Source organism: Labrus mixtus, chromosome 16, assembly GCF_963584025.1.
Source record: "Labrus mixtus chromosome 16, fLabMix1.1, whole genome shotgun sequence".
Lineage (NCBI taxonomy): Eukaryota > Metazoa > Chordata > Actinopteri > Labriformes > Labridae > Labrus > Labrus mixtus.
In genome coordinates, this window is record NC_083627.1 from 20,167,132 (window position 1) to 20,187,891 (window position 20,760).

General features: G+C 40.1%; 2 protein-coding genes across 3 annotated transcripts; one reads left to right on the forward strand and one right to left on the reverse strand.

The window, feature by feature from the left end:
- Positions 1–1,199: 1,199 nt before the first annotated feature.
- On the forward strand, positions 1,200–16,649 carry cdcp1b (CUB domain containing protein 1b). Of its 2 annotated transcripts, XM_061060474.1 has the most exons (14): positions 1,200–1,338; positions 1,451–1,519; positions 4,019–4,240; positions 6,421–6,762; positions 7,595–7,810; positions 8,159–8,509; positions 9,161–9,376; positions 10,071–10,424; positions 11,107–11,466; positions 12,371–12,568; positions 12,866–13,222; positions 14,179–14,535; positions 14,651–14,732; positions 15,445–16,649. In XM_061060474.1, the coding sequence occupies exons 2-14, from the start codon at positions 1,456–1,458 to the stop codon at positions 15,947–15,949; spliced, it is 3,624 nt and encodes a 1,207-aa protein (XP_060916457.1). In that variant the 5' UTR covers positions 1,200–1,338; positions 1,451–1,455; the 3' UTR covers positions 15,950–16,649. The 2 variants fall into 2 exon arrangements, with proteins under 2 accessions (XP_060916457.1, XP_060916458.1); XM_061060475.1 differs by lacking the exon at positions 1,200–1,338 and having other exon boundaries at positions 1,345–1,519.
- Positions 16,650–17,879: 1,230 nt separating this feature from the next.
- LOC132991657 (tetranectin-like) lies at positions 17,880–20,213 on the reverse strand. Its single transcript, XM_061060477.1, has 3 exons — positions 20,055–20,213; positions 19,801–19,899; positions 17,880–18,884 (listed from the first exon to the last, which is right to left on the reverse strand). The coding sequence occupies exons 1-3, from the start codon at positions 20,191–20,193 to the stop codon at positions 18,478–18,480; spliced, it is 645 nt and encodes a 214-aa protein (XP_060916460.1). The 5' UTR covers positions 20,194–20,213; the 3' UTR covers positions 17,880–18,477.
- Between the last annotated feature and the right edge of the window lie 547 nt (positions 20,214–20,760).

The window sequence follows — 20,760 nt, forward strand, 5'->3', positions numbered from 1 at the left end:
TAATAAACAATACAGAAGTTTTAAATGCATGTTTGACAAATGACAGAATGACAAACAGTACATTCATAGCTCACAGTAACAGATCCATCTGATAATCAGTTTTCAAAGCACCAGAATGGAAACTGGAGCACATGTTTGGCTGTCCTGCAGTAGAGAGAGAGGGGGGGGGGGGGGGGGGGGGGGGGGGGGGTGAAGTGTGACAGCTGCTGCTGGTTCTTCTCTGAGGTCTGTTGTTGAGACTCACTGAAGCTGTCTCAATCCACCACACCGTCCACTCTGCATGCTGCCAGACTGGTTCAGCAAAGAACCCTCAGTCGTTATGGCTTTAAACAGAGAGAGTGTGTGTGTGTGTGTGTGTGTGTGTGTGTGTGTGTGTGTGTGTGTGTGTGTGTGTGTGTGTGTGTGTGTGTGGGTGTGTTCATCAAATGCATATTTTTACAGTTTAAACTTTGTGTTTTTTGTATTATTCATAATTACAACAGGGTTAATCAACTATAACCTACATATGGTTTTAATTGTACTGTAACGGTTGAAACTGAGGCTCTTTTATGGCTATTGATTTTGTGTGTATTGGTTAGATTTTGCAGGGTTATTTGCAGCTAACGCTTCAGAAAATGTTACCCAAACTTTGAGTGTTAAAGTGGTCCTGCCCTCAGGTTAGTTTCTGTGCAGGAATGTTTGTGTCATGAAGGCGTGTGGAGGCAGGTGGGAGCCTCTGCAACATGGGAGTTTTATTCACAGAGTAGAGCTCACTATTATCACAAAACAAACACACTTTATTTCATCATGTCAGGAGGTGGGAATGCCTCATAATCTGACTTTTATTCATAGTCCTAATTTGAGAAATATACCTGAAGGAACTGAATTAATGTTTTTGATTTTAACCTAACTTTTTTAACTTTGCAATATTATTAAATGACATCAGGATTATTTGAATATAGGATATAATGCGTATGCATGCTGGGTCATATTATTCTACAAATCTGGGTGTCCAAACTTTATGTAACCTCTCATTTGAGCCCCGTTTCCACACCCTTCCTTTCCCTCATTTAGGCTTCTGGATCAGCAGCACGATGCCAACAATCTCCGGCATGTTTGGCTGATTCTAAATAGGGCAGCCATTGTGCCACGCGGTGGACGAGGTCACATACGGACTCGTGTTTTATCACAAGTCTATCACTGCAAGCGTTTCTTATACAGGGTGAATACGGAGGGCTCTTCCTCACCTCCTCCTCACCCGTCAAGTTGGGGCAGGTAACCCGTAACGTCTGCGCACCACGCCCTGCGCACAGGTAACGCGGAGCAGGAAGTGGCTGTCAGCGACGCTGCTGCTTTGAAGTGAGTGAAAATGCGGCTGTGTGTTTGAGAGATAAACACACTTTTGGAAACAAGTAATGTAAAAAAACGTTTTGAAATATATTGATTTTAAACGTTTAATCCTTAATTTCAGAGAAAATGCGTGTTCTTAACACCTGCGCGCTCCTGGGACTTGTTCTTTTGGCCGTCTTCGACTCATCAGGTGAGTTTTTTAATCTGTTCCAGCAACATACACTTGCTTTAGTTGCTTTAAGACCTCGCTGACTTCATTGTTTTAGAGGGCTAAACTTTTTTTTAAAAGTGCTCTGAAGCATCACAGAACGCCCTGATATTTATTGGCGTGCGTAATTTTAATTCTGTGCCAAGTGGGTGAAACACACAATTTACAGGAGTGCATTCTGTCTATCGTGCTCAAGCGACATCTAATGCAAAGTGTCAGTCCTGTAAAGCTCTGTGGAAACACACTAGAATCATTAAGAAGACAGTTTTCACATTATTAACATAGCTGACAGTGACGTTTATATCTCCACTCGCAGGATTACCGTTCAGATTTGACTTCTACACTGACTTTTTCCAAAGCTTTATGAGGCATAATGGAGTTTCCTGCGTGAATTCATCATCCCTCCATTAATGATTGACCAGCAATCTGCTGCTCCATTATGAATATGGCGGGTTTTTGTGTGCTATTAGTTCTATTTCTTGGGGAAAGGTGTCTATGCAGCGTGCTGAATGTATGTTCGGCTATTTGATAAGCCTACATAATCACACAAAAAAAACTAATTGTATTTTGCTGCGTAATGTGACAGTTTGAACCCTGTGACATCCTCGACACACCCTTTGTTTACGGTCACAAGAAGCTCTTCAGTCAACACTGTCTGTGTGACTGCTGCAGCGCTTTGTGTTGCCTCACAAGTTCAGGTTGTGATTGAAGTTTCTGAGCGTGTGTGAAGACCTACACATGCACATATGTATGCACATAGATGACCCACTATTGAGAGTAGTTGGCACAATTACAGTTGTATGGTTGGCCAGTAGGATTTGTAAAGTGAAAAGGTGAAATGAGAAACAGGTGATTGTTTTGTGGCTGAATGGGCTCGTTTGATTTAAAACATATGCTATGTGTTGTATTCTATAAGTAGAACAGGTAGGATTTACTCAAAGGTAGACTTTGTAAACTGAAAAGAAGCTTATATTTAAGGACAGGATTCTGAGGAAAACATGGCAGCCAATATTTTAGATGACATTGTGTCACATGCAGGCAACAACCAGACTATATATTTACAAGTGACATAAGAATATGTAGATGTTTTATTTCTAAAAATCAGAAAAAGTCTATTGAAATCTGGGTGGTGTTGTCACACAGTCTTATCTTGACCCTATTTGACCTGACATGTATTTTATGTATGTTGTTTTTGTTATAGAAATGTGTCATGTTTGATAAAAATGTTAAACATTGCTCGTTTGAAGTAACCAAAGATTAATAGGACTTTATTTCCAAATTGGTAAAAAAAATAAAAAAGATGTATTGGAGAGTATTCTGTTTGAATTTCACAAAAATGGCCTCTTTAATTTATTTAGAAAATGATGCTCCAAGAACTCATTTGAAACTCCTTTAAGGCTTTGACAGTATCCTACAACAATCGATGATTAAGGTGTTTTCTGTTTTAATCCGGCCTTGCTAAGGTCTAGTATGAAAGTGTTTGAAAGGAAAACTTTGCGCCTGACAAATGAGAAACCAAAGCTGTCGAGCTGCAGGATGAGATCACAGACCTAACAGTAACAGTAGCATAATGCAAATATAAACATGTGTTTGAAAGGAGAAGTTTGCATTTGTCAGATAAGCGTCTCGTATATCACATAAAGAGAAGTTAACTATGCTCATAAAACCTCTCTCCACTCAGCGTTCAGATGGTCTGTCTTTACAGAACATGGGAAAAGGTGTGTCTGGAGCCACTTTGTTTGCTCTAGCAGCAACAGCAAACTGAATATCTGGCTTATCTGTTGTTTTGTAACCTTGATATATCGATGAGGTGAAAGTCAATCCATTTTATTCCATCGTCATCAGGGCCATGTTGAATAGAGCTAAAACTAACTGTAGTTTCCACTTTTTAAATTCAATCTGATGATGCATTTTTTAATTATATAATAAAAGATATACTTCATTAATCCCTCGAGGGGAAATTCTATTTTACACTCTGTTGTTGAACATGCCACACACACACACACACACACACACACACACACACACACACACACACACACACACACACACAGGCTGAAATACAAACAGAATCCTGTGGACATGCACTGATGGAGAGATGTCAGAGAGTGATAGGGCTGTAAAAGTCTTGTTAACTGTTTTGTTTGTTCCATTTACGAACATGTAAGACAACAAAAGCAGCACGTTCTTACTTTGTTCTCAGAGTTGTGGTAGATGAATTCATCTACATTTAGAGAGGTTATCAGCAGCATGGTCTCACTAGCAAAGAGAAAACTTTGATCTTAAGTGGATGTTGCTCTGAGTTGAAGTCTTACATTTGTGTGACGTCCAATTAAAGCAATTAGACTATTTTCAAAGCAGCTGATATGCAGACATAACAGGACATCACTCACAGTGTTACTTCCTCTCTAACTGCATTTTTCCCCCACCTTATTAAAAATCAGTATTTTCAGCCACTCTCCCTCTGGTTTCTTCCCTCAGAATGCGTACAGACGTCGGTCCAACCAGACAAAGGCTCGACGGTGACGTTGTCCTCACAGCTGCCTTTAGATCAATGTTTGGTGTGTACGGTCAGCGGGGTGAATGACACACACACCTGCCACTCGTCTCTGTCTCTGGTCCCCGAGGAGGAGGTCAAACTGCTGTTAGACTGCCCCCAGCCCGTCGAGCAGGCCTACAATGTGACGATCTCTCGGACAATTGGTGAGTTCATTGATACACCACACGGTACCTCATAGTGCTGCAGCTTTAATGCTCAACAGTGAGCATAAACAAGTCTCGTGAAGTTTGTCAGGGAAACAATCCGGCAAAGTATCCCCTTATTGGTGCAAAAAGGATGGATATTTAATTACTACCCCATTATGAATATTGTTATTTATAAGCAAACCTGTAAAAACAGAACCAAAATAAAAAAGGAACTTGTCTATGTCGAAGGTAACTTTCTGGGGTTTATTTATCAGAGAATTAATTAATATTGTATAGAAGAATGTATCAAAATCAAGCTGAAACAATGTGAAATGTAGACTTAGACATGAAACTCAGAAATACACCCAAATATCTCCAATTTGACTAACTTGGATCACCCTCGTAGCTGTCAGCGCTTGTTGTTGTTGTATACAATGGAGCTGCTGTTTTTAATACAAACAACCTTAAAAAAAAACCTCTAAAGATAACCTGCTCAGTAGCAAATATCAGAAAGACACAGTTATCCACTAGACGGAGAGCTAAACTTCCATTCATCAGACAGTGAAATAAAACACTTACAATCATTTAAAGTGTGGGCGCCTGTAGCTTAGTGGTTAAAGATAAAGATAAAGATAAACTTTATTGATCCCCCGTGGGGGAAATTTGTGCATTACAGCAGCTCCAGAAAACAGGGGACGGGAATATAATTATTAAAAATAAAAATAGAAGTTAGAATCAAATATATTTACATTCAGTTAAATAAAAAAATACAATAATGTAATGTTACACAGTAACTACAAAAAAAACTACAAAAAGGGTTTTGTTCTTAAAAAAAGCACACACAGTGTGTAGCATGAGGTGGTGATGTTGTTAAAGAGTCTGATTAAACAGTCTGACTGCAGATGGGATGAACGACCTGCGGTAGCGCTCTGTCTTGCAGGGTGGGTGTCTCAGTCTGCTGCTGAAGGAGCTGCTCAGGGCCCCCACAGTGTCATGTAGGGGGTGAGAGGGGTTGTCCATGATGGATGTCAGCTTCACTAGCATCCTCCTCTCACCCACCTCCTCTACAGAGTCCAGAGGACAGTCCAAGACAGAACTGGCCCTCCTGACCAGTCTGTTCAGTCTCTTCCTGTCTCTCTCTGTGCTCCCTCCTCCCCAGCAGACCACTGCATAGAAAAGTGCAGACGCCACCACAGTGTCATAAAAAGTCTGTAGCAGAGTCCTGCACACTCCAAAGGACCTCAGTCGTCTCAGCAGGTGAAGTCGACATTGGCCCTTCTTGTACAGGACGTTGGTGTTGTGTGACCAGTCCAGTTTATTGTTGAGGTGAACACCCAGGTATTTGTACGTCTCCACCCTCTCGATGTCCAAGCCCTGGATGTTCTCCTGCGGAAGTCAATCACCATCTCCTTTGTCTTGCTGGCGTTGAGCTGAAGGTGGTTGAGCTCACTCCAGTCGACAAAGTCCATGATGACCTGCCTGTACTCCTGTTCGCTCCCTTAGACACACACCCCACGATGGCTGTGTCATCGGAGAACTTCTGCAGGTGGCAGCTCCCAGAGTTGTAACGTGTAACAAGTTGTTAGTGCTGGTGACCCAGGTTTGAATCCAACCTGTGTCTCCTTTCCTTGCATGTCATTCACCCACTGTCCTATCTCTACAATAAAAGCATAAAAAGCCCCAAAATAAATCTTTAAAAAGAAAACAATAATAATAATTTAAGGTGAATGCTCCCTGAACTTTCCACAAGTAAATGTTTCTTTCTCTAAAGAAGTCTTTCCACCTGCGAGCTCCCTTGACATATCAATGAACTACTTCTGTAATGCAAAAACGTTATGTGCTTCCACGTTAACCCTCAATCCATAATGCTTCAGATATGCTTTATATTTTGTGGTGCTAGGATAAATTGAAGGTATGAACTAGCAAATGTCAGGTCTATACTGATAAATTACTCACAACAAAAGTCAGCAATTGAATATTTCCCTCATGCTCTACATTCCCTGAATATTTAAAAAACTGAAACACATAGGGCAACAGTTATTTAGCAAAAATCTTCTTATTTGTTCTGAAGTCCAACATCAATTCAAAATAACTTTAAAGTTAAATCCATTGAATTAACATCAGAACCTAATAGACCTGTACTTCCACTTTGCATGGGAGCTAACATCTTCAACTGTTTGTCTTTCAATGTAATCCAGAGTGCACTAAGGATGCCTGCAGCCCCGCAACAGTCCAAACTCAACCCTCCATCCTCTCAGAGCTCACCAGGACCTTCACCTGGGAACTGAAGGCACCTGAGAAGACAGTTGTGAGTCTGGACATCCTCGGCGATGGACTGATGGAGGCGTCACAACCATGTCCCGATGGATTTCAGTATTTGGTGACCACACCCCAAACAAACGGCAGAAGCCAGACTGAATATTGTCGAGGTGGTTCTGTGACTCGTCTCGACCTTCCAAGTGAAGCTGTTGTGTCTCTGCGAGTCAAACCAAAGGCTCAGGTTGAATCTGTGCTGTTCCAGGCCTCTGCAGGACCACTGAGTAAGAAAAAAACTACTGAATACAAATTATTATAAGACACCCTTCAACGATACAGCAGCAGCTCGTCTTTAGTTAAAAAATTTGTTTAGATAATTCAACTGCCATTTACAAACGTCAAGTCTTTGCTAAAAAACAGTTAGCATGAACATGTTACGATTATATTCTACGCTCCTTTAATATTGCAAATACTGAAAGAGTGAAACTTGTTGATTTGTTTCGTTGCCAAGGGTTTAATAAGAAGATGTGTTCTTCTCCTACAGGATAAATCTACAGCTAGCAGCTAACCAAACTAGCTTAGTTAACGCTCAAAGCAGGTGGAAACACAATGGCTGTATAAGTAAAGTAATGTACACAGATAATGTGTTTTTTTAATCCATTCAGAGACAAGAAATATAAAAACTAGATGTTGTTCAGTGATTAGCCTGTTGTGTGTCAGACAGCTTCTTGGTGGGAAACACAAACAAACTGAGATTGAACAAACAGTTAACAAGGGGTTAATAAGTTATGAGCTGTTGGGAGGCTGATTCAGTTACTTCAGATTCATGGCAAAGTGTTTTCTTGTGTTTACAGTCTGTCAGCTAAGCTAACTCAGCTAGCTGCTAGTACACATTTAAGCTAGGTATGAAAGTGTTGTCAGTTTATCTTAGTATTGGCATGAAGGTAAATACACATAATGTCATTCATCATGAACTTTTCCTTAAATGTAGTGATGCAACATGGAAAGGTGGTTGTTATTATGAACTAAGAGAGGACTTTACACAAAAATGTAGTCATGGATTCATTTTCACCCAATCCTTTATCTGTGTCTCTTTCTCCTTTGCCGCCACATTAGAGGGCAGAACAATGGTCTTATCTGTTGGTCCCAGCACGACTGTGATCCTGAGCCGGGATCCCAATGAAGCAGAATGTGAAGTGTGCTCTGTGGACGGCTCCAGTCCAAACTGCAGCCCTACAGAGAAGACTCTGACTAATGTTGAAGCGCTCTCTCTTGAGTTCGGCTGTTTGAAACCTCAGGATGTGTACAGTGTGAAGATGAACAAGAAAATAGGTAAGAATGTAGACTGCATTTCAAAATAAAGTTCACCTATCAAACCAAAATCAAGCAGGAAGTAAAGTACTCGGCTTAAGACGATACAAAAATTCAAAATAAAAGCCTATGTGATTAAAAAATATGGTTAATCGTGCTTAATTTAGATATTAATCGAAACTAAAGAACTGTTATTGTTTGACAGCCCAATTAAATATATTAAAAACTCTGAAATGTACAAATGTTCTACATATACCGATACATTCAGTACATTTATTATTTGATTTTCATTTTGGTTCTATTTGTGTATTGAAGAGTGATTTAAGCAATTGATTGATATCTTTAACATTTTTCTTTTTTGTCTCTCAGCATGCACACAGAGCTCCTGCACTCATGCTGCAGGAGATGTTGAACCCAACCTCTTCAGAGACTTTAAAAGATCCATCACATGGGACATCAGTGTACCAGAGAGGACTATATTATCCTTGGACTTCCCTGGTGACGGATTAAAGGAGATGTCTGGAGCAGAAAGTTGCCAAGATGGGTTTCAGTACTCAGTGATTACAACTAGAAGTGACGGAACAATCAAAACCAAAAACTACTGTAAAGGCGGCGCAGTGTCTCACCTGGAGCTGCTCGGAGCGACAACTGTGGCTGCAGAGGCGCCAAAAGATGGAGAGCTGGACTCATCCGCCTTCACTGTCAAAGTAACACCAAGAGGCAAGTGTCTGTTGTTTTCACACTGTTCACTACAGAAAGAAAACACATCAATACTTGTGTACAGAACAAAAGAGACAAAAAGATGCTTCTATGAATGTCTCTAAAGGTCTTTCAGATTGCTCTTTTCTATTTTCATGGCCTTGCAGTTTGTTGGAAGTTTTATTTTTCAGGCACAATGCTCGTTTTCTGAAGGTGAAGAAAAAAAGATAAGTGAACTAAATATATAGAAAGTATAGAAAGCTAACTCTTACCTACTGTCCCTACTGTCCCTGGCAAAATGTTGAATGGACACCCTTATATCAAATAAATATAAATAAATTACATTTTGAATATTTGCAAAATAGTGCAGTGGTGTTTAAATGAGTATAACAACAGCTGTTTTAAAAGAAAAATAAAGAGATGTTATACTAAACAATACGCTAAATGCTAACTTTGGCAATTAGATGAACATGCAAAATCCCACCACTTCATTCCAAAAAGTCTACATAACTACGAATCTACATAAGATGGACCAACTAAATGAAATATGTTTAACTGTTAATATGAATTTAAATGTAACAATATCTCTTTTCTTTCTTTATTTATTATGCATCCTTTATTAATCCCACAAGGGGAAATTACTTTTACCCTCTGTCTTTGTTTCCTCTTCAGGTGGCAGAATGATGTATGTGATGCCGGATCCTAACACCATGATCATCATCAGAAAGATGAGTGACGAGCCTGAGTGCAGCGTGTGTGAGAAGAAAGAGCCTTCATCGATATGCCATCCAAGAGAGCTGACGCTGAACGTTCCTGGCAACACCTCTGTGGAGTTTACCTGTCCACAGCCTGAGGATGTCTTCAGTGTGGAGATCAACAGAGAAATTGGTGAGAAAAAGGAAGAAAAAAGTAAAGTATTCAAACTTTTTAAATTTACTGATGACCAGAAGACTCTGTCTGAAAGGAATCATTAAAAGGAAATGAATATACATTATCTTAGAACCGGGCAAAAAAACGTTTTAAAAAAAGAATACATCATGTTCAGAGTCATTGTATTTGGAGACCTGCACAAGTTAAGACGTAACCCAGTAATGTTCGGTCGCTTAGGACTGAGTTTAGCTTGCCAGGTTAGTTGCTACATAGGCATACTGTAAATTACAACTGCATTTTTTCACCTAGCTTATAATAGTCCTACAGTTGTTATGGTGTTTCTTTTTGAAAGGTGGGATACCTTTTGGGGGGGGGGGGGTTGTCAGCTGTGGTTTCTCAGCGTTACATTACATCGTTCAAAAATGTATGATTTGTCTTGTTGAGCGGAAATGGATGTTATTGCACTTAACCAGGTATTTCTTATTTATAATAATAGTCACAAGAGTAATTATTTCTCATTTTGAAATGAAATGCTGATTATTCTTCATTTTCATGATTTAAAATGCAGCTGTTTAACTCAAACTAAACTGAACTGATGTTGCTTATATGGTCTGTTTAACTCAAACTGAACTGAACTGAACTGATGTTGCTTATATGGTCTGTTTAACTCAAACTGAACTGAACTGATGTTGCTTATATGGTCTGATTCCAGACTGCACGGAGACCTCCTGCTCAGGTGACATCGTTCAGGCAGAGTCCTCACTCTTCCCGGACTTTAACCGAACCTTCACCTGGGATCTGAAAGTCGTCTCCACTCGGGCCTTCCAGCTGGACTTCCCAGAAGTGGGCATGCAGCAGATTCCCAAAGAGGAGACCTGTCCGGACGGGCACACGTACTCTCTTGTTACTTATTTCCGAGGCCCAGCAACCATTGGTGTCTTTTGCAAAGGAGGAACTGTGACCACCATCCTGGCTCGGTACAAAGGCCGTATGTCCTTACAGGTACCTGGAGACAGAAAGCTGGATCCTGTCAACTTTAAACTCAAAGTTGGGCCTGAGACCAATAGTAAGTTTGTTTTGTTGTTGTTGTTGTTCCTTCTCACATACACGTATCTAACATAATGTAAAAGATCCGATTTATAACAAAGACATAAAAATGAAAGGAAATTAACAAGATTTTGGGCTCTGCGATACGGCAAAGAAAGTCAAAGTAATATTGAGATACTCATCAAAAGGGTTAAGATTTAATATCCATACATCGATATATCATGACCCTGACTTGTATGGTACAGTTATGTCATTGCTGGTGCAAAATAACGTAGATTAATAAACACAGATTAGTCTGGCAATTTGACTCACCTGGTCACTACTTCCTGATCCTCACATGGCAGTGACTCTGCACTTAACCCTTTTTAAGAGTCATTAAGTATTATCAATTTGATCAGATATCCTGATAAAGTTTTATATTTATATCAATCATTGCATATTTGCTGTGTAGTAACTAAAGATGCTCTGATTGCACTTTTTTGCCTGATTCCGATTTTTTCAAGATCTGACCTGCTGATACCCATTTTCTTTCTTTAAAGAACTACAATGGATAGGACAAAAATAATCATTTTCAAACATTTCTTAAATGGAAATGGTTTTATGTGTGTGTAAATACACCATTAGTTCCCTTTTTTAAAAGCTTCTATGAATGGATATTGATGACTTCCTTTGTACAATATTCTCTCCTTGTTTCTCCCCAGTGCTGGCCATAGTGAAAGTCAACCTACCAAGAGGTGTATCAGACACTAACTTCATCACACCAAACTATCCCGATGAGTTCCCCGACAAGCAGCAGGTGCAGTGGGACTTCACGGTGCCCGGCATGCACAACTACACGATGCGCTTTAGTGACCACACGGCTCCAGAGTGCCTCAGCGAAGACGTAGAGGTGGAGTACCAGAAAGAGGGCAAGAAGGTGACCAAACTGACTCTGACGGATCCTCAGCCCAAACATCAACAGGGCAACTTCAACATGGTGCTGAAGAACTGTGAAACCAACAAGACGCTGCAGGGACTTACCCTGAACTACAGAGTGTCTTTAATGAGGAGTGGACATCCAGGTGAGGAGCTGCTCGTTTTGATTATTTCACTTTTTTACACTTTGTTTTCCAAGCACATTTCAGTTGAGTTTATACATAAAAGTAGAAATTTTAAAGCTTGTTGACATATTTGTCAAATGAATCACATAATGTTCGCCTCTGAATCAGTGGCGATCTAGAGTCTCTTGGGGCCCGAGGCAAGAATCAGTTCAGGGGGGCCCTCCAACCAGCGTTCATCACCATCATGTCTGCCAGTGTCCCGACACTTACTCCTCTTCCTCTTTTTTCCTTTTTCTCTCATTTTGTCAAACTTTGGTATTCACAGTAATAATGCCTGCAACCATTAGCAGGGCGACAAGAGTAGGTGCTGTCAGATGGGGGCCCCTTAGGGAGGTTTCCTACTGTAATTGTAAAATTTGCACATTTTGGTCCACTGCTTTGGTTTCAGTTTGTGAGCCCTCAGGGGCCCACTGCTGGTCTGGGGCCCAAAGCAGTTGCCTGCCTTGCCTGTTGACAAGCAGCACCTCTACTCTGAATCTCTGAACAAAGCTTCAGATGAAAAATACCTCGGACACATGATCCAAACACTCCAAACGAGGGGTGTTTGGGGGTTTTTTTTCAAACAAAGATGGAAAAAAGATAGAATTCAATGATTCAGTATATATAAATCTTTTCTGTTGTCATTTCAATCATTTTTATTCCACAAATGACAGTAAGTCTCCAAAAATCTGATTGGTGACACATAAGGGTTCAACATTTAGGATGTGTGAATACTAACATTTTTGACAGACATGATTTTACATAAAACATTTGGACCGGTCACAGCTTTTACTTGTTCCCTGGCCCAAAAGGAAAGCTGTGAAAAAAAAGACTATTTAAAAACAAAACCGAAATGTTGTCCCTCCATGTTGTTTTTCTCTCTTAGTCCTGTGCACAGTGGATCTGACTAAGCACAAAGGAGTGTCCCTGCAGATAGAGAAAGTTGGTTCTGATCCCTATTGTGAGATGAGCATTGACTCAAAGGTTGAAGAGAAGATACATGTGGCTGCAGGCACCAAGGCCGGCCTGTCGTTCCTCGACTGCCCAAATGAAGAAATGCGGCTGACTGCCACTAAAGTTATTGGTGAGATGTTTTTATTTGGCCCGTGTCTTGTGAATGAACAGAGCTTACCTTCAGGTGGATTTTATCACAAAGAAATATTTAAGACAGAAAATAAGTCAGACTACCAATTGTTGCCAAATGATTTCGATCATTACCAGGACTTTGGTATTTTTTTTTATTTCCTAAATTATGGAAGTCAGTAAATCAATTAAAAATTACCCCCCCCCCCAAAAAAACCAAAACAAATAGAAATGAATTATGATCTATGTTATCTCATCTTTGTGTTTTTCTCATCTCACTCTGCATTCTTCTGAACAGGTTGTCAAAACATGGCGTCGTGTTCTTCCACTCTCCTCACGGTTCCCAAACTGGATTCTTGTCTACAGATGCCCCTTCACAGCTTCACCTGGCACATCAACCCCCCCGAGGACGGCACGGTGGATCTGGTATCGCCCACAGGGAGTCTCCGACAGTCGCTGCCCGGCCAGGAGTGCAATCAGTCGCTCTCCCTGCATGTGTTGGAGGGCCACGGGTTTCCTGTCGGAGACTTCTGCTTTGACGGAGCCATCCCCAAAGTTCAGGTGCACTCCAACGTCTCCGTCACAGCCACAGTCCCAGACTTCAGCAAGACCAGCGGACCTTTTCTCAACGTCAGCTACAGTGAGGAGGTCCAAGGTAAGACATGACGGAGGTCTGCATACATCTGCAGATTATGTTAGTAATTCAGAAGTTATTTTTATTGAACAGTTTATCTGACCAGCGCGCTCTATAAACATTTCAAATTGTTGAAATTGTTTTTGAAATAAATCGCTGACGATCACCGAGCAGATCAGGAACGTTAAGATTGGATCTTTATACGACTCACACTACAAGATCATCTGAGCAGATAATCAGTTCCGAGCAGTCTTGAGTCGGGAGCGACCCCATGATTGTCGGAAGGAGGGATCTGACCTCAAGGTTTAGGTGCAGCAGTTTTAAAAATGTTTTCTAATTGTTGGTTAACATTTTGAGTGTTTTATCATTTCCTGAACTCATTCATCAGCAGCAAAAGAAGCAGAAGGATTGAACAAATAATGAACCTATCAGGGACTGCAGATGAAAATTTGCCTGCATGGCTAAATCTGGCACATTTACATGTGTGACTTCGTTGCTCTTGTTAATTAATGTGCGTTGTCCCTTTTAAATAAAGAAATCTAAAATCTAAAAAAGTAGGCTTCCGCAAAAATGTTAACCTAATTTAAGGTAGAAATGCAAATGATCTGTTTCAACTCCTAAAATATCAAAATTAAGCTGATTGTCTTAGTCTTTTGAAAAAAGAAGTAAATTCAAACGTTTTAAGGTCTGTGCCTGTTCATTGAAGTCATCCCCTGCAGGTTTAGAAAGTTACAATGGACACACTACATTTCCTCCATTCAATAGACCAAACTGTTAAAGCTTATGTCTGTTTTGTGAATTAGCTGCACACAATGTAAGTCAAGTTTTAATAATCCTGCTATATGCTGTCTAAACTGTAAATGTGGTTCAATAGAGCACATTTACTTTACATGAGTATTCCACACAGGGGCACTGTTGTACTACAAATGTTTGAGAGTACAGCACTAACACTCTGCATCATTTCCATGTCTTTACAGAGACCATCATTTACAATATAAATCCGACGATGTCGTCTCCGACCCTGCTGGCTACCCCCAACTGGCCTGGGGGCATGAGGCCTTCAGCCACTCTGTCCTGGATCGTCAATGTCCCGAGCGGCTACAAAGCACACCTGCAGTTTGTCAACGTCAGCCAGCCCAAATGCAAAGACAAGCACACCTCCATCGGGGTGAAGAAGCTGGGGGTGGAGGAGGAGATGTTTAGCCGCAGGGAGGACGAGCAGTTGGAGGACAAGCTGCTTGTGGATCAGAGTTTCTACCTCAACATGTCCAACTGTATTCCAGAGGAAGGAGACTTTGGTGCAGTGACCAAAATCGTTCTTGAGAAGTCATCCAGTAAGGAAATAGGAATCATTCAGGCCTTTGACCTCTTGTTTTAAGAAGACATAAACACCTAACATGAAAAGCTAAATGAAAGGACTTCATTCTTCTCTTCTGTTTGCTTCTACAGATTTGTTGGCCATTCTCCTGGGGATAGCAGGAGCTCTCTTACTTTTGCTCACAGTGCTGGCTGTTGTGGGCTTCATTACAAAGTGAGTTCACATGCAGCAAAGTGTCTTTGTTACATGTGAGAGTTTGAGTTTAAATAGAATGGAAAAAGGCTAGAGTCTTTGCTTTTAGTCTAAATTGGAAAAGGTGAGAACAAACGACATTACTGAGTCTTAAAGTGATAACTCCAGAAGAGTTTCATACATGTCTCCTTTTTTTTTTGCGTTTCCATTTTGGCCAGATTCCTGGACTTGAATCTCTTTTTCTAATTTTCCATAAATTAAGATATTGAGTTGGTCTTTGCTCGGTTCTTCAGTAGTGAGTCTGAAACAAGCCCAAATTTGTCAAAGATGATCATATTGTCAAAATAATAACTGAATTTATTTATTTAAAAAAAAGATTCAAACACAAACAAATGTTTTTTAATTATTTTTTACAGACTGGAAGTTGAAGAAAAAGTAAAAAGCTTTATTGACATTTTATATTTTTCAATATTTATTTATGGTGTGGTCAGTTTGATTTTTGCCTTTTAGCACTTTTTGTCACAACTAAGACTCCATGCTTATGTGTGATTCTTAGAAACATTTCCTGAATATGGGCTCTGTGTTTAAAGCACAATGCTTGAAGCATCACGTTTTAGATCTCAACTCATGAAGTGAAACTTATTATTTTGTATTTTTAAATCCTTGTCAACATCCTGGTTAAAGCTTTAGTCAACTCTTATTGTTTGTTTCCTGCCTTTGTCTTTTCAAACAGAAAGAGGAAGAAAGACAAGATGAAAAAGGAGGCGGCCATCTACATGGGCAAAGGGAACATCTTCCGCCCAGGTGACAGGCACTTTAGCAAAAGCCGGTCTGACAACGAATCTCATGTCTACACTTCAATTGATGAGACGATGGTGTACGGCCACCTGCTGGCTGACGCCACCAACTCGGACAGCATCCAGGATCATTACAAAGGCATGCAGGTGGACTCTTATCAAACATTTACTGGCCCCACTGATGGAGAACTGCCTGTTATCAATGAGCCGGATAACGAGCCCGAGATGGACCATTTCAACACATTCCTGAACCCTTCAGAGACTTTCATCCCGTCTCGCCCGCGCACTCCCATTGAGCGGCAGGACAGCCTCGGCTTCCAGGACCGCAGAATGATGGACAATGAGCTGTACACGTTCAAGAGCACAGGTGATATGAACACTATCCAGCTCTCTGCTGCTCACATGGATCCACAGCCAACGATAACAGAAGATTCCCTGTAGTGTGTTAGGACTGTAATCGCACGATGGACCGCTGTTACTGAATTCTTGTTTGAGCACCAGGTATCCCTGGACTCTCCACATGTGAACTTCTGTGCCTCGATAATACTCAGGGAAAGAGAGTTCATGGAGCTCCTGAATGTATGATGTGTACATTGTCTTGTCAAAATCAGTAATTTCTGAGGGATTAAGAGTAGAAGCTGTGATCTTTTCAAAGAAGTCTGGTAATTTGGGAGATGTTTGCGCCCTGCTGAGAGCCCGATGAGAATATTATAGAAGTTTGATAACATGTTTTTAACTCAACCTTGGGGGTAGGCTACTACTTGTAGATGGTTTGTGTTAGTTTTTCAGGTACAGGCTAACTGTTGTCCCCTGTTTCTTGGCTTCACTTACTGATAAGCTAACCGACATTTCGCTGTAGCCTACTCCGCAAACATTGGTCATTGGTCAACATTGGTCCAGCTTTTCATCTACGTCTTTGTAAGAAAGCAACATAAATGTCTTAGTATTTCTTTCAAATTTAATTGGTTTAGTTTTATTAAATTGATGCACACATGTGGCATGATTCAGGCGCAAGGGGGGAAAAGGTGCAAGTACCTTTTGGTCCATGTTTTAAAAGTGTTTTTATATTGTTTACTAGTTGTGTGTTTTTACATTACCTGTAAATACATTTTTGTTTTTGCAATAAATTTTAGAAAAATTATCCAGTGAGGAAATGTTTACTTCTTCAATTACTGTCACTTTCAGTTCTGCATACTGGATTGTGAAAACACGTTCGACCACAAGAACTCTGGCCATAAAAAACAAGTGTGAAGAAGAAGGGTGTGGAAGACCTCAGACTACAGAGCTAAGCAGCCCATGTTTAGGCTACCATGGAGAAGTTTGTTTTACTGGAAACAACAAATGCAGAAGCCAGGTTTGCATAGTTGCACCACATTTCTTGCAGATGCTGGGTTTTAAATTAAACAAGACTTGTTTTGTTCATTGTCTTTTAGTGTCGACTTTACTGGACTTTTCCCCCCAAAAATTTATGGGAGACAATTGTTATAGTTCTAGCTCATTATTTTATGGTAAATATGAAGGCTAACCCAAGCAGCTATAGCCACTGAAAAAAAATACTGTTATTAGGGGGAAATAGACATGCAAATGCTTTAAAAAATATATTTATCTTCTGGATCTTCTCATGTTACATAGGGTTGTTTAACCAATTTGGAAACTACATCAAGTTAAAATATGTTAAATTTCAAGGTACTGGCAGGCAAATACTTTTACTGCTGGACAAAGTATGCTAGCTGTTTCCCTCTGTATTTGGTCTTTGTGCTAACAGGCTTGCAAGCTGCTGGTGTGAGCTAGTGGTGTTAATCTGGTATCTAGCATAAATATTGTTCCTTTAATAAATGAAAGCAGAGGAGTGGATTTTTTTTATATAGTTTTTATAGTAAGTTGATGGTATTTTTTCTGGTAAGATGATTGATTCCATTTTATTGTATCTCTAGTAAATATAAGACTGGAAGTATAGCTGCCTTAGCGGTTAAGAAATTGAAAAAGCTAGCCTGGCTTTGTCCAAAGATTAAAAACCACCTAAAAAACATTTTTTTCATGAACAAATTATATGTATTAAATCCCTGAAGTAACTTTATTTAGTGTTGTCACTTAAATTCACTGCTACTTGACAGGCAACACGTTTTTCAGAACTATCTGTTTCCCTCTAGTCTTTTTGCTAATGAGCAGATGTTAGCCGTCAAAATAGGTGGTTTCAATTTTGCATCAAGGTACTTCCTAAAATATTTCCTTCCAGAAATGACAGGAGAGGAATGGAGCTTATAGTTTATTGATAACTTTTTTTTTTATCAGGTTATAACGCAACACATTATAGGAGATTACAAGACGAGTAAACTGAAAACATCTGACAGAAAACAATTAAGGCATAAGGTTGAGTTTATTTTTCTCTTTAATGCAATATAATAATTTCCAGCTCAATGCGAGTTCTGTTGTTAAATACAGTAGATGGGAAAGAATGTCTGCGATTAAACCAGTGATTCTCAGCCAATGGGTTTAACTCCTATCATAGGTGTTGAAATACATTGGAATACTGCACCCAGTTTTTACATTTGTGAAAGGTGCCAGCACCAACACATACATTTTGTCATAGGAATGCTGTCATTTTCATTCAACCATTAAGTATATGTTTTAGAATTAATGGAACCATTCTAACCTTAAAATAAATCTTTGACATAAAGGCGGGGTCATGGATTTCTTTCGGAAAAGACAAACAATTTTTCTAGACTGAAAGGCGTTCTTCTTGGTTTCATTGTGACCACAAAGAATGCAGTAAATGACACATCTCCAGATCACATGTCTTTAAAAAATACTACTGTGACCTTTGGGCAAACATTTGGTCTCATTGCAACACCAGCTGAGAACCACTGATTTTAAACTCTTTTTAGAATAGTAGGCAAATTGGCATTGCATCAAGGGTACAGACTGAAAGCAGCTACAACCATGCGTTGTCTATGATGACATAAATGGAATCAAACAATGTTGAACTGGCAAACAGAGGGCTTCTCGTCACGACAGTTCTCGTCAGACCACTTCCCATTGGAGGCCACAGACAGGACAGCACAGTTATGGGACATCCCACCATCTGGCTGACGGGACTGGTAGTTGGACGTGTCCCAGTTTTGGTATGAAATGCTGAAGCCAGACGTATCCATCCAGGTGCCCTCGGTCACCATGTCGTTGACGCCCAGCCAGATCTGCTCATCAGGGCCGATGCTCTGGCGGATGTAATCTCTGAGCTGGTCATTCACATCGCTGGATGTGGGCGTGCCAAGGACACCGCCCATGGCGTTGCAGTCCTCACTGGCAGTGTGATAGCGTTTTCTCAGAGGGTCAGCCAAGTAACACTTGCCATGGATCTTTGTGCCTTTCAAACAGACTGAAGTGAAAAATAAAAAGGAGCAGATGTTAGATGTATGTCATCAATGTTCATTGTCATGAAACAGGAGATAGTTCTAATAGCCTTTGTCAATGGGATTAAAAGCAGTCCTCTAATCTGTTTTTGAGACAGTTAATAAGCACAGTATGCTTAAAATAAATGGGCAACATGATTGCATGATAGGACTGGATATCATCTTGTGTTCTGGGCAAGAGGTCAGAAAGTGTATTCCATGTGTTTCCCAGATTAGGTATTTGCACTTTCAAAAACCACATGTATCCCATCCGTCTGAATCTTCCAGAAAAGCATACCTTAGACTTTGGACTCCAACATGGACACATATTTAGTTCTCTGAACAATGTAGCAAATGTTGTAATCCACTACAGACAGTTACTTGTCTAAGCCTGGAAGAAGTACATCTTGCTCAAGGACACCAGCAGCTGAAAGTTCACTGATACAGGGGATAAAACCGGCTTAGTTTCCAAATCTAAATCTGATTTTATGCGATCGCTGCAATATTATCCTGTTAGGGGACCACCTGGGGCAAAAAAATAAATCACGTTTGTCTCCCATTGCCCCTCCAGCCGTAAACCTGTGTGTCATGGTAATTTAATTTATCTAGGAAATCTAGGAAAAATTTGCTCAATGAAAATTCAAACCATGAAAAACCATTCAATAAATTCCTGATAACTATTATCCATATTGCTCTTTCTCCTCAGCAACATGATTTAATCTTTCTTACTACTTTTATTCTGTTTCCTGCTGACATGAAGGACTTTGTTGTTTTGTAAAAAGCTTTTATTTTTTTTAAATAAAAAGTTAATATCATTACTATTCAAAGAAGATTTTGGCAGAGCACCCCTCTTCAAGACTCTCTACAAGCTTTATTATTATAATGTTCAAAAGTGGAGTTTACCTGTCTGCAGGGCTTGTTGTTCCTTCAGGAGGTTGAGCTCCTGGACGATGGCTTCGATCTGTTTCTGTAGCTCCTCAATGGCAGGATCCTTTGTTGCTTCTGATTGCAGCCACATAGAGACAAAAGGACATTTAAATCAGGTGTTATTTGCTTTGCATGCTCAGGGATTCATGAATATACAGAAATATGCTGCTTGAAGAGAGTTCATAAAAGAGTGCCTGAGATTATGCAGATTTCTGCAGATTGCCTTGTACCTTTTTTCAGTGGCTTCTTCTTCAGTGGATTCTGCTGAAACGAGTAGTTCACCAGTACCAACACTCCCAGCAGCGCACACACTCCTTTGAACTCCATGATGTGAACTTTAAGAATGACGCTGCTCCAGTGTGGATGCATGCAATTTATTGCTCTCTCTCTCTCTCTCTCTCTCTCTCTCTCTCCAAACAGGGAAAATTACCTAAGTCCAAAAACGCCTTTTGAAGGCTCATCTTGCTCCAAAAACTGTATGTGGATGGCCAGAACTAACAAAAACCTGATCTGTGAGACAGGTGGATACAATACAAAACAGTGTGACATACGTATACAAAAATAAATACACAAACTGTGAATCATTTATTGCTTAAATGGCTTAATAAAAGGGGTACAGCATCATCATTATAAAAACATATTATATATGTACATATTTTCTTTTCCGAAAAGTTTGCCTGAATTTTTTTGGGAAGTCCTTAGGACTGTTGCCATTTGGAAAAATAAAAAATATATTTCCAGGTGTTTTTGGCACCTTATTCCAGCCATGAACAACCTGTTCTCTGTATATGTTTTTAGTTTTCAAAATATGCAGTGTGAGTTTTAGCCATAAAAAGGACTTTGTTTTGGACCCGCCTGCTACCAGTCAGCACACACACCCTCTAGCAGTCTGAGGGAAGAGTGGAAATGATCCAGAGTCACATCTGGTCTTTCTGT

Coding starts and splice junctions, on each gene's coding strand:
- cdcp1b (XM_061060474.1), top strand. CDS start 1,456: ATGCGTGTTCTTAACACCTGCGCGCTCCTGGGACTTGTTCTTTTGGCC. Junction 1,520..4,018: donor GGCCGTCTTCGACTCATCAG/GTGAGTTTTTTA, acceptor TTCTTCCCTCAG/AATGCGTACAGACGTCGGTC. Junction 8,510..9,160: donor TGTCAAAGTAACACCAAGAG/GCAAGTGTCTGT, acceptor TTTCCTCTTCAG/GTGGCAGAATGATGTATGTG.
- LOC132991657 (XM_061060477.1), bottom strand. CDS start 20,193: ATGCATCCACACTGGAGCAGCGTCATTCTTAAAGTTCACATCATGGAG. Junction 19,900..20,054: donor GAAGAAGCCACTGAAAAAAG/GTACAAGGCAAT, acceptor GGCTGCAATCAG/AAGCAACAAAGGATCCTGCC. Junction 18,885..19,800: donor ACAACAAGCCCTGCAGACAG/GTAAACTCCACT, acceptor TTTTCACTTCAG/TCTGTTTGAAAGGCACAAAG.